Below are 15,054 nucleotides of genomic sequence, written 5' to 3'. Positions count from 1 at the left end.
AGACTTTGCTAACGGCATTGCTGCATTATGAACAAGTGATTATTTGATTCACAAAGCTACAGATATGCAGCGACACAAAAGAGAAGTATCATGTCAGCTAGTACTAAAGAACAGTACAGATAAATGATGTATTTTATCTGCTTGGACACTGAGCAGAGTGAAAGATGAACTATGGAATGTAATTTGGCACAACTGTCAAAACATGGAATGAGAAAGCCGCACATAGGTAGGTGAAGCAGAAGGCCAAGGCTAAAAGTAGGACCTGTACAACTGAAGTAGTTCAGTGCTCCTTCAGCCATCCACCCACTTTGGTATGGATGTGAAGACAGCACACCAAAATGCTGAAATCCAAGTCAGTCATGAGGACATGAGCTCACTCGTCTTTACAGTTCAATGCTCACATCGTACTAAAGCTGCAGAGTTAGGCCTCCCCTACCAAAGAGCAAACTCCCACTGTTTGAAGTGTTGGAAGCTTCAAGAGGGAGGTAGAAGTGGTTTCAAGACATCTTTTGTCCCTTTCCATATCCTCTTGGTTGCTCACCCAGGACTACCAAATACATTCTGAAAGCCACTCTCCTATGATTGACCTTCTGTCCAACAGTGCTGGGCAGAAATTGGCACTTTCTAGCTACATATTTGCCCACACTTGCTAAAATGTCTTTAGGGTTTTCAGAGATACAAGATATCCTGAAGAATTAAAGGGGAATGGGACCTATTTTCAATATCAGCTTCCTTTTCCTGAAATGAAAACCAGGAAGAGATACTAGAGGCAAGACAGATGTGTCATATATCCTGTTGGCATCAATTTCTATAAAGGGAGGATTTTTTTTTCCATTTCTAAGTCATCTGAAGAAATATGGAGGCCAATCTTCCCTTCCTGTTACCCAACAGTTGGTGCTCAAGGCTGTATACAGCAGAGGGCTGCCCAGATCAGATACTTCCATACTTCTGCTCAGTTGCTTCCAATGTTAATTTCCGTCTGCTCGGCTCCCTGTTCTCTGTCCTTCCCCAATTACAAACCTCCCTACAGGAGAAATACTTCTCTTTCAGGGTTAATACTCCTCACTGAAACTTTCTACATTAGTAGGAAAGCTTGATTTAGACATGAAGAGATTAATAGTATGTGGAAAAGCTTCTTAGAGTCAATAAGAATAATGAAATTGAAGCAATACTTTATCTATTTCCCAATCACACTGATACTTACCAGACTACTTCAAACTGGGACAAAGACCCCAAGCAGTGTATGGAATCACTTTTAGGATTCAGTAAGAAACAAGCTTCTCTTTTGACTGAATTTTTAATGCAGTAAAGCATCTGCTGACATTAATTTATTGAGATTTCATAAAAGCTTACCACCAGTGGATGGGTACAGGGCATACTTAAGATTCCCATCTAACTTTAGAATATAAATCTGGTTCTCATTTATCAGAAAGAGATCTGTGAGTAGTCCTCTACTATGTGGAATACCCTGCCAGTGTGGAAGAGACAAGGTAGGCAGACTCATTCACCCAAAAAGTCTCCTTGGTACTGACTGAGTTAGCTCTCAGCAATTAAGTTCAGTTAGGATATTCTAACATTACACTATTGACAGCACCTGGAAAGCTGATAGAAAATACAGCACACACTATGGTTTTGCTTACCCATGCTGTAGATTCTGGGCCAGGATTAGCAATCTGACAGGAATCACTCTTTGGCAAACCCACGTCCAATCTGTTCAGTAATTCATTGGTTTTGCTATGAAGAAATTCAATCCAAATAGAATTGTTAGTGCTTCCATAAAAATAAACACAGCTTTTTATTCCACCCTTGGAATCTAGCCTAGACATTTTATCATGTGTCTGCTGAAAAACATCACAGGTAGAAAAAAAAAGGTTATGGAAACAGACAAATGGGACAGAGGATACAGAACACACACTGTGAATAAGACATTTGCTGGGATGATTTTCTAAGCAAACAATTATGGTCATTTGCATATTAGGGGTGTACAAGGGCTATGCTTTCCTCATTGTAAAGCTCCTGTACAACAGACTCACATATCACTGGACTTCATGAGGATGCCAACTGCTTCACGGAATTGTTGCAAATCCTTCTACGAGATCTATGAATCTCAGCTAAGTACTTTAAAAGATTATTTTCAGGAATTTTCCTTCACAGTTAATACAATGCAGCCTTACAACAGATTACTTTATCAAGCAGAAAGGCTTTCAAGCATTTTGTAACAAGAAAAAAATGCTTGTCTTTAGTTAATGCACAACATTTTCATTTCTTATTCTGGCAAGGGCAATTTTCTTTTTCCAGCTGCATGCCTAATGAACCCAGAGTTTCAAAGTAGCATCACTTTGCTCACAGTTTCTACCAAGTACAATTAAACTAGGTCACAAACAAAAACAAAGGATGGGAGTTTGTGTGCTGTGGTGAGGAATCAGTTTCTTAACCTGCACTCCCAGGCACGTATATTGAAGTCTTTTCTCACTCAAAGGAACAGAGTTAGAGTAAAGAGGCAATTTTATTTCTGTGTACAGCTTTGGAAAACATGAAAGCACTGAAGTGAGAGCAGAAAAAGTGCTTCAAGAGATATTGAACGCAATGATTTACTCTTCTCACAGGGCACCCAGCTAGCTCTGTGTAGGGGAAGATGCCACTACCAGAGACTTAGAGAAAAAGCATTGGCTGCTGAAGACTGATTTTGATTAACAGCTAAAACAGACTACCAAGTGGGTTTTATATTTCACTCCATGATCTAAAACTGTGAGTAAATACTTTATTGGTAAAATGTCCTGCTGGTCAGTGAGGAGTGATATATTAAGAAGTTGGGAAAAGGAACAAGAAACCAAGAAACCACAAGTTCTTCTCTGCTACTCTACACAATACAAAAACATGTTACCACTTGAGGTACAAAGTACTTGCTCAAATTCTAGTAATTCAGGCTTTTAGAATCTCACCATTCCCAGTTCACTCCCTTTCCTCCATTACCTGAGTAGTTAACAGACCTCAGACAATGCACAATAAAAAAAAAAGGACCAGATGAAACATTGTTTTCCCTGATCTACAAAGTACTTACACATAAAGGTTGAACAAATTAATAGTCTTCTTATACAAGTGTTAAGCACTCAATTTTTTTCCACGAAAGATGAGTTATTAAATGGTAAGATTGCACAGAATAATTTTGGGAACGCGAAGATTTAAATTGCAGACTTTGTGTTTCTCTACCTCTACTAAAACTGATCAAATAACAATTTATTTCTATACCAGGAAGACTAAGAACTCCTACAAAAAATATGGAGTTATTTGAGAAGGCTGAAGCTCTGCGAAAAAATATGGGGCAACTTGGTTCTATACCTAGTTGCTCTAATTCCTTATTGATGACAAGAGAATTAAATGGAGTATGTGGAATTTCTCATTTTTTGCATAAAAATGTGGTGGAGGCCATTGAATTTCACAGATCAGCAGACTGATAGGTGAAAAGCTTACTCAGTTTTAGTATCAGAAAAGATGATTACAAGAGTGGAAGCAAATAAAGTTCCTCAACAAGACTGTGAATTGCCTTTGAATAGAGAAACACCTGACTTCACCAAATTAAGTAATACATTAATAAAGTGTTCCTATCACAAGAAAGGGACTCAGATTTCTGAATTTTCTGATGGAAGACAAGCCAGGTCTTATATATGTTAAGCTGTTGTGTGTCATCTCTGTGGAAGCCTAGCAATGCACCTAGGGTTGCCAGACAAAGTCTGAATGGTATTTTTCATAATACTAAACCTGCAGTCATAACAATGCAGAGTATAGCTTAAACCAGACTGCATGAAATGAGAGAATTCAGGGAGAGGACTGTTCAATTCATGTTCTGGAAAGGAAAGTAGTATCTCCATAAGGAAACCAGCATATCAGTACACAGTCAGACAGCTGGAGCAACATCTCATTCACTCACTAAAACTTCAAGGGCGAATCAAAAATGCTCTAAACTTAGTAACATTAAGAAAAGAAGAGCATGAGATGAAGAAATTTACTTGAATACAGGAGAATCTTGATACCCTCCAAACACAGCCAGGCAAAAGGAGATACAAGATTTAGACTAACCCAGAAGGCACCCTCCTAATAGGCTGCTAGCTGAGTTCTGACTACCCCTAAGCAACAGTCTGAAGAGAACCACTGACTCTCTGGTCAAGCTGGAGTGATCTTACGAGGGTACTTTGTCTTGGTAGCCCTGTCTTCCATTACAACATTGGGGAAAAAAACCTTTTTCTCTGCTAATTAAAACAGTTTCCTCCCATACTGGTGTGCTTAATAGCACCAAGCACTACTCTTAGCATGGCAACTCAGCATCTACAGTGTGGTAACTATTCCTGAAATAGTTTTGACCTGTCCCAAACAGCACTTTTGCAAATAACTCCTGGGTTCTGTCCAGGAATGAATATCAACTGCAGCTCCCAACAGGCATTTTAGATGCTACCACACCATTTGGGGAGGTAAAGAAGTTTTCTAGCAATGGAAGCAGGCACTCTCAGGCCTGTTGGCCTCAGAAATGACAGTGACTGACAGTGTTAAATTTATCAGTACAGATACAGAAGTGGGGGAATGAAGCACAATACTGGATTTGACGTCTGAATAACTCTAAAGAGCTGTCAGGGGAAAATACTAACTCTGTTGCCAGGGACATTGAGTAACGTGCTAGAAGGGGCTGGTGAGGACCAGTGGAAATCAGTCCATGTTGCAGATGCTCTCTGTGGGTCCTTGGATATAAAGCTTTACATCCCACATCTACTCTTCAGGCAGAGGCCTTAAAAAAAAAAAAAAAGCTGCTATGCAAAACCCTTTATTTGAAGCTCAACAAGTACGTGTAAAGTGCAGAACCATGAATTTGCTAGGTGTTCCACTGAGAAAGGTGTAATTCAGGCAGCCTGCACTCACCAGCTCTTTGTGAGCCCACAGGCATTTCTTCCTGTTTGGGACTAAATGCTGCCCACATTCCTACCAGGGTGAGACGAGGGGATGGTTATAAAAGCCAGAGTGGGCTAAGGTTCCTCTGGCCTGTGTAGGAGTTCACATGATCCAACAGGATCACCAGCCCTGACAGCCGAGAAGCAGACAACTCCACAATTGACTCCAGAATGCAAATGTGAAAGATCTGAAGACCCCCAATGATCTTGTTGCAAGATCTAAGGTCTAAATTCCTCTGCAGAATAAGGTCTTCAATTTTGTGTGTCTATTGCTTTTAACTACTGTCACATCCACAAGGGTAACAAAAGTCTTGAAAAGGATTCATCCTTAGGCATATGAATGAGGACATGGACTCAGGACCCAGAATTTTCCTCCATCCAGGCGTCACACAGCAGCACTTGCTAAGCTTTTCATTTGAGACTGTATTCCTCTCAGAACAAAGACAGAAAGAAAATAATTTTTCTGCCTACAAATAAAGTTCTCAGCTTTAAGTCTGTTTTACAGACTAACATTAAAAATGCATTAATTAAAATGGTTCTTGTAATCTTCATTAGTTCTCCCCAATGGAACCAGTGGCAGTTAATTATTTTGCTTTAATTGATGGATATTGAAATGCCAGTATACCAAAAAATATACTGGCTTTTATGCCAGTATATTTGGAAAAAAAAAAGGCATCACAATACTTTTGTATGTATCATAAATCTATTTATTTCTCTTGACAATTTGCAAAATATAATGGCCAATTCTTACTACTACTGAAAACAAGACAGCTCATGAACTTCTTGTTTTCTCCAGCTGCAGGATCTCCACCACTACAATTCTGCTCTAATGAACATCCTCAAGAATGCTAAGAGCATTCAAAATAGTAATAAAAAAATCAAAATAAAGAACTCTAAAGCAGGTGAATCATCATAGTCATTGCAAAAAGTAGACAACTGAGTAGTCACTAAGATCACAGAAGAAGCATTTAATGCTGAATCACTTGGACTCATAAGCTTCCAAATTAATTGTCTGTAAGCAATGCTGAAGTGACTCTTCACCATTTTCTTCCAATTCATCTAGAAAACTAAGAAGCAGGCATACTGCATATATAATGCTAGTTTCACACATCTACCCAGAATTTTCATGATAATTTTTTAAAAATAGCAGGACTCGCCCTCTCTGAAAAGAAAAACAATCCAACAACAAAAACTCAACCCCAAATTTAATTCAAGACATCTTTTTGCAGCACCAGCAATTATATCTACAACTTCTTCTCACTCCAACATACTTAATTGGCTAAGGATAACAACTTCCTCAACTTTTGCAGAAATTAGGATCAGTTGCATAACCGTGCAAAGGCTTACCCAGAAGAAATGCTGCCCTCCATTTCAGTAAGGTCCATGGTGGGTGTGTTTTCACTGATGCCCTTGCTCCGTCCCCAGTGAGAGCTTTGCCTTGTGCATTGCCATGTGGTCAGGCATTTGCTGTGACCCACAAGGCAGGCTGGCTGGTACTGAGGCCACTGGCCTGACAAAACCAAATGTTAAAATAGGAGAGGCTCTCTAACACTTTCTTAGTTGAAAGATGGAGAAAGAGACTCCAAAGGGAGGTGTAGTTGGGACTTTTGCTTCTGAAAATAATTTGGTAAAGTGGGAATGAAGCTGGGGGGCCATTAACACTGTTTGTGAAAATAATCCCACCAAAGCTACACGGCTTTTGCTAGTACACAGTTACACTTGCTTCCTCTCACATTCCCTCCTCTTTGCAGAGGTGTACCACAGCCAGTTTACTCAGTTTAAATAAATTCAGAAGGTTATAAATAACTGCCCTGTTTCCCACAGCTGTCCCATGATAAGGGACAAGGTAGTAAAAGCATTTCTCTTTTTCAGCAACAAACATGCCTTCAACTCCACGGGGATGATGGTTCTCCTGTACCTCAATTCTTATCCTGAGCTGCTGGACAGAGTCCACTTTTTGGGTAAGAATAATAAACAAACATCAGCCATGTCCAAAATTACCAGCGTGAATTAATGCTCATTTCTGGAGTGTGAGCTCACTCCACACACACTGGAGGTGTGTATGGTGTGTGAGGTGGGGGACTCACCTTTTGTCAGAGGCTATATGGTAAAAAAATTACATGAAATTGTTAACACATCAAATTCATGTATGATCTTGATGGCTCTTCTGCAATGCCCCTTACTATGAAGAAAGGCCATTCTCTAGATATTTAGTCCACCTGTTCTCCAACAGAAATCCTCTCAGTAGCCACATACCAAGCTTAATACAGTATTCACAGACTTCACTGGCACTAATGCAAGATCATAGTACAGATGACTTGGACAAACCTAATGATAGTTATCAAACACTGCTGTCTTTGGCTAGGAGGACTTCTTGTCTGCAAGCTCTTGAGCATCTGTTCCTGAGTTTGAGGATAAGAACAAAAAAAGTGGCACTAGTTCATCTTAGGTATAAGAATTCAAGAAAGTATAAAAATAGGGTGTTTAAAGAAAAATAAAAAGCAACTTTCTCAGCAGAATTATTTTCATCATTTTCTACCCACACTCAAAACTAATCTATCCTCACAACCCACCTGCTTTTTTTGTTTCCCTGACTGGATGAAATAACACAGCTTGGCTATTCGTTCCTCCCATCAAGTCATCCAGTATCCCTGGATATTATTTTAGATGTAAGCTTCATTTATTATCTGAAGTAATAAGCATAAATCCAGTTTTAAGGAAAATGCAGTTTCGTATAAGTCTATTGCATTCCATTCTGTGTGCTCCATCTGCATGTGCAATCTGCTTCTATATTTTCAGCCAGCTTGCATGGGCAGATTAATGCGCACAATTAGAAGGCAACCTCACAGGCGTTCAATAAACTGCTTTCATTATTACACTCAAGAGAGCCCCTTTGGATGTCTATAAAAGCCTAGTTTTCTGCCTGTTAGCTAAATAATTGACAACGCTTAAAATAATCAGGAGCAAACGAACAAAATGAAGACAATTGTGGCAAAAAGAAGCAAACAAAGGATTCTCAAGGCTGCAAATGCTTTTTGTGTGAGCCCTCTTTCATTCTCTTTAGCAACCTGTATTAAAAGTCTGGTCAGGTTTACACTTGCACTTCTGTGGGGAAAATTTGTTGCCAGCCTGCTGTTTGAACCACACATCATAGGGGACTGAAAACTGGCAAGGACACTAGCATTTATCCTGTAAAAATTGATAAATAAATAAAAATTCTGTTTTGATTCAGGTTTTATTCTCCTGCATTTTATGACTTTTGAGAAAGCTGCTTTGGCAGGCAAGTGTATATCAGCTTGGTTTGGTGAACCTCCTGCATTGTGTTTGGAATATGCACTGAGAGACACTCTGGCAAATTCTGTTTCCAGCTCCAAATTCTGAGCAGAATATATTGAGTGAGCACATGTACCCGAGTACAGCCGTGCCAGGAATTTTTACAGGAATACAACCTTCACAAAAACAGAGGCATGAATATGTAGCAAAGTAGTATTAGAAAGTAACCCTATTTTTTAGACTACTTTTTCCATTAAATAAATAGGTAGACAGCTGTTAGAAAAACAGTGTAGATGACTATTAGAAAAACAGTGGACCCCATCCAACACTACAATTTCTGGGAAGTCGAATACAAATTTAATAAAAGCATCTAACTAGAGATCTGGACCAAAACAGCATGGTAAGACATCCTACTGCTCAGACACAGATCCACACAGCCTGCACAGCAAGCCTCTGAAACAGCCAGTCATTACATATCCATCCTCATTATGGTTTAAATGACAAATGTGGTCTGCTAACTAAAGAGGGAATGTCCTGAAAAGTTCTGTTCCTTGTGTCCTTTAGGAAAGATGTGCACTTAGTTGTTCCCTCCCATGGATTAGCAATTGCAAAGTACAGACTACACGAGCCTCCATTACCTTCTAATGCACTCTGACAGAAAGACAATCAGGCCAATAATACAAAACACATCCAGGTTACCCTGACTCAGAAGGAAGGAGTCAATTTCATGTATAAGTAGTTTCTGGTAAAAAGTCAACTCCCCATTTTTTAAATCTGGTATCTGCAGGGACAGAACCACAGCAACACTGTCACAAACAAATCTCTCATGTGCTTCTCTTCTGTTAGTACAACCTACAGTAATCATGCTATGCAGCAACTTCTCCACCCCAAAGTCTGCTCCTGTGTGCTCTTAAGATTTTTAATACACAGCTATTTCAGGAGACACCTTGTGAGTTTTTTCTGTTTTAGTCGCTGAACAAGGCCTGAGTCCACCAGGGTCAGAGGAGGGGCTGATCCCAAAATTGTGAGGCTTGCAGACTTTTCCATGGCAGTCTGCATGCCTGTCTAGACTACATTCTCACAAGACACAAACACATATTTAAGCAACTGTGGTAACAGATACAGCTGACTTTCAAGGACCTGTTGCACACAAAGAAGCTATCAAGGCTTTCAAGGGATGGGAAATAACTATATTCTGTAGACAGCACAAAAGGTTACAGACAATCTTTCTTTTTAGCACTCACTTCGTGTTATATGCTTTGAAAGGGGATTTCAGTGGGAAGTTCTTGTTTATTGACAGGAATTTAATCAGAAAAACAAAATTCTGGGCAGCATCATACTTTATTGTCAGAGCATGTTAATGACATGAGAATCTTAAGTGCTTTTCCTTATCAAATAGAAGCGGCACTTCATGCAGGAGAGGTACTGATTGGGCTGTACCCCTTGGAGGCTGATACAGCTGGAGGTGGTGATCAATTTTAAAAGGTTTCCCAGTTAATGAGACTGCTGGTAGGCATTGATCTCCTCAGGAAAATTGTGATGTTGCAGCTACAGATCTTACAGAGGACAGACTAACAAGGGAGCTTATCTTTTGAAATGGCTCTATAGGCCATGACTTTGCACAGGTCACTGCTTTATATGCAGCACATGACCTTCCTTTCCTCCATTCCCAGCAAGCAGAGGAGATCAAAATACCCTAGCAGAGACAGTGAGGAAAGGGGCACAACCTCATATTTGTTCTCTTTGCCTCTAGACTAAGGGCCTTAAAGGAGGGAAGTAATGAGTCACTCATTTTTGCATGGCAGGCAAAAGCACATCTCTAAATACCAAGCACTTCTATGTGAACATGTCACTAATAACCAGCAGTACTTCAATGGAGTTACTTCACAGAATCTGAAATGTCACACTGCTTTTGATTACTCTTGGATGCTGGGCTCCTTAATGCCAACATCTCTTAGCAATGCATGCTCAACAACCTCCAGTGGTACACCCTCCTCTTCCTGTGCCCACCAGAGAATTCCTTCAGGCCAGGGAAGGCAGTAGTGCCACTGTGTCTGCAGAGGAATGCATTCTGCACAGCTAGCTCTCTGTCCAGCTGCAGGCTGAGCCCTGGGGGGCTGGGGCCTGAGTCCCAGGCAAAGGGCCATGAACTGCCAACCCTTTGCATAACAAGGGGACTGGGGACCTGCCACTTGGCCAGGGGAATGGACAGTGGGAAAAACTACAGGAACAACAACCCCCAGGCTCCCCTGTGCTTAGACTGGGAAGGGACAAAAGCCCAGGTGTTCCTTTGTTTAGGGTGCCTCCTTGGAAGCACCAGCTCAAGCTGCTATTTTATTATTTAGTTATTGCACCATGACTAAATTATTTTCAGTATCTTGGTGTCTGAGAGTCTGCAGTGGGAAACCTGGGGTTGAACTGGGAGAGAAACCTGGTTTGAACGTGGTGTGGGGGTGTGAGTGTGGGGTGTATGGCTGCAAAGGGGCCTCAGTCCCAGCTCAGGTGGAGTGACTGACAGAGTGGCTCCTGAAATGTCTGACAGGAAAATTTCCTTAACACTGCAACATGCAAGGGCTTTGCTTTACCAAAATTGCATTCACTGGAGGTAGGTTTTCAGCTCACTTCCTCCAGGTGAAGGATCTACAGGGCCCTCCTAGTGTATGTTCAATATAAAGTACATACAAATAATGTTCTGACAGTTAAATTCAAGCAATGGAGCTTGAGACACTGTAGTGATGAGTCCGTCTCCACTTTCAGTGGCATCAGAGATGATGCCAGCTGAATGCTCACAAGGTTTTCCTTAATCAGTGGGCAGGATGGCTGCCAGGAAGTGCCCAGGCAGCCAGAGCTCCTGCACCACCTGGGATTGCCTGGCTGCCCACATGGAATCATTTGTGCTGAAAAGATCTCTAGGATCATCAGAACCAGCCACTAACGCAGCACTGCCAAGTCCAGCACTCAACCATTTCCCTAAGCAACCATTCCCTGAGTAGGTGTTTTTAAATACCACCAGGGATGGTCACTCAACCACTTCCCTGGGCTGCCTGTTTCGATGCTTGGCCACCCTTTTGGTAAAGGAATTTTTCACTTGTGGCTTTTTCCTGTTTTCCTATGTTTCAGAAGGTTGGGCATGTTGGGCCTGCTTTTGCAAAACCAAATTTACTTTTAATGGAAAAGAGCACTCAACAGCAGAATTCATTTCACCTTAAGCAAAAAAAAAAAGGAACAGGCAGGGAAGGGGAAAGAAGGGAAGAGATATGTGTCATTCATAACAGCATATGCCTTAAGATAAAAAATCAGATTAAATGAGAAGACAAGAACCCTGACAATCCCCCGAGGAAAAGCAAGACCCATAACTGAGGACCTTGCACTGCAAAGATCTGATGTGTCTGCTGTTGCTTTAGGCTCAAAGAGAATCAAAGGGTCTAGTCTGTCAGAAACAGGCAGAGATCTAAAGTTGTGCAGTCTTCGGAATTCCTTAGGAATCAAAGTATCTGTGAGTAGGCATCCACAACAGAATAAACAGCAAGCCAAACACCAATATCTAGAGACAAATACTGGCAACATATTAAGGCAAAGAGCTATGCCTAAAGCCAAATGGGAAGAAACAAAAGGAAAAATACAAGAAAAGCTGGAGTCAATGACAAAGCACTAAAATGTCTGTACCTCAGAGAACAGTCTGGGCAAATGATGAAGGAACTGGAGCCACTAGCATGGGACAGAAGTGACTTCTTTAAAGGTCACAGAGGAGGAAAAAGCAATCAATCAGGCTAAGAACACAGGTGAGTAATTTCAGAAGCCAAAGATAAAAAAGGTAAAGGTGACTAAACAGCATTGTGTGTTAATTATGTGATAGAATCAGTTTGGATCAGTTAAATAAATGGGATGGAGTGAATGGGCAAGGCAGGAACTTCACTGCCAGTGGAATTAATTATATCAGGACTTAGGCAGTATCTAAATCTGATATTAAGGAGGTATTCTTGGGAAATAGGTCTTTACAACATATCTCCACATTTAAGTAGGACTATGCTAAATAGAGGAAGCCCTCATTATTTACATGTGGATTAAACTTCTTTACTAATCAACAAAATAAATGGGTGGAGATGTAATTTGGATTTTTTTTTTATAATTAGTCTTGGATTGAATAATTGCATATTGATTCAGTTAGAGAACAAAAGCACAAAGTCATTTTATAATTCTCAACTTTCATTTCAAAGTATATGTTTTAGAAGCTAAGAGAGGTGTACAGGACAAAATTTCTGATAGAATAAGGTGTAGAGGAGGCTTGATTATTTCATAGAATCCTAAAATCATTGAGGTTGCTGGATGTCATCTTGTCTTACTCTCTGCTCAAATGGGGCCATCTTGAGACAGCTGCCCAGAACTTCTGAATATGTTCAAAGATGGAGAATCCACGACCTGCCTGGGTAACCTGTGCTCATGTTCAGCCACTCTCAGAGTAAAAGAAGTGTTCAGTAGGAACCTCCCGTGGTCCAGTTTGTGCCCATTTTCTTGAAATGGCAAGTTTCAAGTCAAAAATTGAAAAAAGTTTCAAGTCAAAAATTGAAAAAAATAGCAACAGAAGCGAAATCCTTCCTAAGCCCCAAACCAGGGAAAAAATGCAAACAAATAAGATAATATTAAATAATAATTAAAAACCCAAACAAACAAAACAAAAGGACAAGTAGATAAGGAATTTTAGGTAATAGGTTTCAAATTTTACTTACTACTTTTGATCTTCAAGAAACATCTCTCTTCTTTGCATTTCTTCTTGTCTTTTTTTAACTTCAAGTCTCTCTGCCTAGAGCATTAAAACCAGGAAAAAATACTCGAGGTTTCCAAAAAACCAAAACCAAACATCAATTATTTCAATTCCAATATTTCAATATTTTTGTTTTTAAAAGATCTATAGCAGTTGGGTACAGAAGTGACCCAATATTAAATTTAAAGGTATTCACTCATGAACAAACATCTCCTAGTCAAGAGACCTGTTTAAATCAGAAAATGACATGGTGCTCCTAGTACCCATCTACCCAAAAGGCCTTATGAGCCTTCACAGCCATCATGTCACAGCCCTGCTGGGGGACATCTCGGGGTGCAGCTGATGCAACCTTGGTCCTTGCAAGAAGGCAGAAGACTCAAGCCACTGCACCAAAGCAGATGACAGTCCTGTGGCACTGACGGTGCAGCGATGTGAACGCATGTAGCTCACAGAGCTGACCTGCAGGAGAGTTAGGTACTGGCCAGCTGAATACATGCTAAGATGAATGAAAGTGGGAGACATTTGTACTTAACCAGCATTCTTCTGCCTCAGATACCATATCTGGTGCAAGAGCCAACCAAATCCTTGACACGTAAAACTCGTCCGTAAATCTGGATGCCGCGCAAATTATTAAGTCCCTCAATATAGAATTGCACATAATTTCCAGTGGTAGTATCATCTAAGCTGCCCAAATCCCAAATTCAAGTAGAATAATACAGTAAAATAAAGCAAAACTAAAGAACTTGCTGCAACAGCAGCAACATGCAATTCAAACTAAATTCCAATGGAAAGGAGGCCAGCCAAATTTTTGTTTTGGCTCACAGGATGCAGTTAGGTCCAGTAGGAAGAGCACTTAAAAGGCAGTTCAGTGTATGAAACGGATTCTAATTTGAAGTTCCAGCCTGAGATTTCAGCCTGCTGTATTTTGAACTCCCACACTGAAGTTGGTGGGGGGATGCTCCAGAAAGAGCTCCCAAGAAATGATCACGACAACCCTCATGTGGAGAAAAATACATTCTCGGATGTCACTCTGCTCATTGCCCACCCTGAAAAGGAAAAAAGGTAATTGCTCAGTAACCCAGCAACCAGGCATTGCTCTGAACAAAGTGCCCTGGAAATTTCAGACAATACCTTGCAGAGATGGGAAGGGGGGTGTAGATGAAAATGGCTCCTGTGGCCTGAGCCCCAAATCAGGGAGAAAACAGTGCCTGAGCACAGGTACTGTGCGAGGACAGTGAGAACAAGGAAGGGGAAACATCTAAGTGGGTAAGGGGTGTTGAGAACAGGGCTGAAATCCCCAGTTCCATAATCTTCTTCCTGTCCTGCAATGAAAAGCATATCAGAAAAATTACAATTCTGCTGGTAGTTACTCAATCACTTTGCCTTTGGCAATTTCAGGATGCATATTTTTTAATTGGATAAAGAATGACTGTCTGAAAGAGATTTAGAAAACAAGTGCAAATTCCTCCTTTGCATGCACAGGATTAAGAAAAAAAATCCTTTCAGATGTCTGCAGATAGGAGAAGAGCCACTATGTTGTGTAATGATAAAAACTGCTGGAAGGCAAAAGACTTAGAAGCTGTTATTTGGAAAAAGGCAGTGAGAAATAAACAAAAGGAGGAAGGGGAATCTCTGAATAAGATGTCCTGTTCACTCATTTGACATGCAGAGACAGTGACAGAATGTATGACATACTGAAGCAATTGAAATAATTTAACCAAACCGTAGTAAGGAACATCACTACACAGTATGGATGATTTTAGTGTTCAGGGGATATATTGTTTGCTCCTAACCTAGACACAGATGATATGTTAGGCAAAAAAACTCCCACTCGTTTGTGCAGCTTCACAGTTTACAGGAAAAGAAAGGAAAGAGGCAGAAAAGAAATCTATGGCTTGTGTTATTGTCAAAGGTGATGCTGATACCCTTGAGACACCAGCCAAAGCTCCCAGGCTTTTCCTCAACACTGCCCAATACCACAAGCTGATGCCTTGACCTCTCAAAAAGCATTGGATGTGGGATCCACCATCATATTGCAACACTCCTGAAAGTTCAAAAAGAGAAATTCAAAAAGTTCCAAAA

General features: G+C 40.5%; 1 protein-coding gene across 1 annotated transcript in view; it reads right to left on the bottom strand.

The window, feature by feature from the left end:
- Window positions 1-15,054, bottom strand: part of EPSTI1 (epithelial stromal interaction 1) — a 55,279-nt gene that overhangs the window by 13,606 nt on the left and 26,619 nt on the right. The window contains exons 6-7 of the mRNA XM_066571414.1: window positions 12,938-13,011; window positions 1,641-1,734 (exon numbers count right to left, since the gene is read on the bottom strand). Coding sequence (XP_066427511.1) covers window positions 1,641-1,734; window positions 12,938-13,011 — 168 coding nt within the window. The remainder of the gene's footprint in view (window positions 1-1,640; window positions 1,735-12,937; window positions 13,012-15,054) is intronic.

Source organism: Molothrus aeneus, chromosome 2 (genome assembly GCF_037042795.1).
Source record: "Molothrus aeneus isolate 106 chromosome 2, BPBGC_Maene_1.0, whole genome shotgun sequence".
Classification (NCBI taxonomy): Eukaryota; Metazoa; Chordata; class Aves; order Passeriformes; family Icteridae; genus Molothrus; species Molothrus aeneus.
This window is presented reverse-complemented; position numbering and strand designations above follow the sequence as displayed.